Source organism: Aptenodytes forsteri, unplaced genomic scaffold (assembly GCF_000699145.1).
Source record: "Aptenodytes forsteri isolate BGI_AS27 unplaced genomic scaffold, ASM69914v1 Scaffold68, whole genome shotgun sequence".
NCBI lineage: Eukaryota > Metazoa > Chordata > Aves > Sphenisciformes > Spheniscidae > Aptenodytes > Aptenodytes forsteri.
Window position 1 is genome coordinate 1,173,422 of NW_008795382.1, and position 1,220 is coordinate 1,174,641.

Below are 1,220 nucleotides of genomic sequence, written 5' to 3' on the forward strand. Positions count from 1 at the left end.
GTCTGGGCGCCGGCTCCGCGGGGACGGCGCGGCGGGGATGCCTACCTAAGGGTCTGCGGTGCCGAACGGCTTTTAGCAACCTCTGTCTGCGACGTAGCATCACAAATGCCGAAGCGTCCTTGGCGGGAGCGTGTTAAAGAACCGAAACAAATTCCCGGCAGCGCAAGCCCCTGCGGCCGGGCCGGGGCTCGCCGGGCGCCGTCGGGCTCGGTCCGGACCCGCATCCCCCGGGGGAGCGCGTCCTGCAGGGAGGCAGTTTCTGGCTTCGACAGCCTTTTGGTTATAAACCTGAAACCACGAATTTTCCCCCAAAGGAGTGGCGCGAGGGGATGGAGGACCCTGAGCTCCTCGCTGGGATTTAACTAAACATCAGAGCTCCCCGCTCTGACTGTCCCCATCTCATCAGGATGAGGGAATACCGTTTGCCCCGGGAGGAAGGGGAATCGCGGGCGGGCGATGAGAATGACCCCGGCGAGGGGCGCGGGGGGCCCGGCAGCATCCTCCCGCCGCGGCGGAGCGGGTCGGGGCTGCCTCCGCGGACAAAGGTGCCGTGGGCAGGGCGTGCTCGGGAGGAAAAACCTTTGAGATTTCTCCAGCGGTTTTGGGGTTTTTTTTGGGGGTTTTGGTTTGTTTTTTTTTTTTTATTGTGAGTGTCTCCAAATACTCGCTAAACCGCGGCTCAGCCCCCGTCCCCGCCGGACTCGGTGCCGCCGCGGGCTGCGCGGCTCCTCGGGTTCCTGGAGGCGGGTGCGAGCGCTGCCGAGGGCCGGATCCGTCCCCGCGGGGCCGCGGCGCTCCGCGTCCTGCCCGGGTCTTATTTGTTATTATTTTTTTAAACCGCTATTTTTTTGGTTATTTCACCGACATTTCCATCGCTCTCGGCAGAAAGGTTTTGGGACGTCGGCGGTGCCGTTGTGCTGCTTCGGGGCACTTCCAGCGTTTTTCATTAATTAACAACCGTTCCGGTGCCGTTAATGTTTTTCGGTTTTGGTTTTTTTTTCTAAGAGTGGACCTTTCCAAAGGCGGTTTCAAAGTAGCGACCGGATCTCTAAATTGCCCTCGAGCAAATACAGCGAATAACGTCTGTTAAAAAGAAACCCGTTCAGGGAGGAACCCCCGAGCGGCGCCCCCCGCCCGGCGCAGGCAGCGGGCGCTGCGCGGGGTCTCTGCCCGCCGGGGACCGGGGATGCCAAAGGAAAACTAAAACGAAAATCGCCGCA

At 60.9% G+C, this 1,220-nt stretch overlaps 1 protein-coding gene across 1 annotated transcript in view; it reads left to right on the plus strand.

The window, feature by feature from the left end:
• The first annotated feature begins 407 nt into the window (after positions 1–407).
• Positions 408–1,220, plus strand: part of LHX6 (LIM homeobox 6) — a 14,345-nt gene continuing 13,532 nt past the window's right edge. Inside the window, exon 1 of the mRNA XM_019472418.1 lies at positions 408–545. Within this exon, the coding sequence (XP_019327963.1) occupies positions 408–545 (138 nt within the window). The remainder of the gene's footprint in view (positions 546–1,220) is intronic.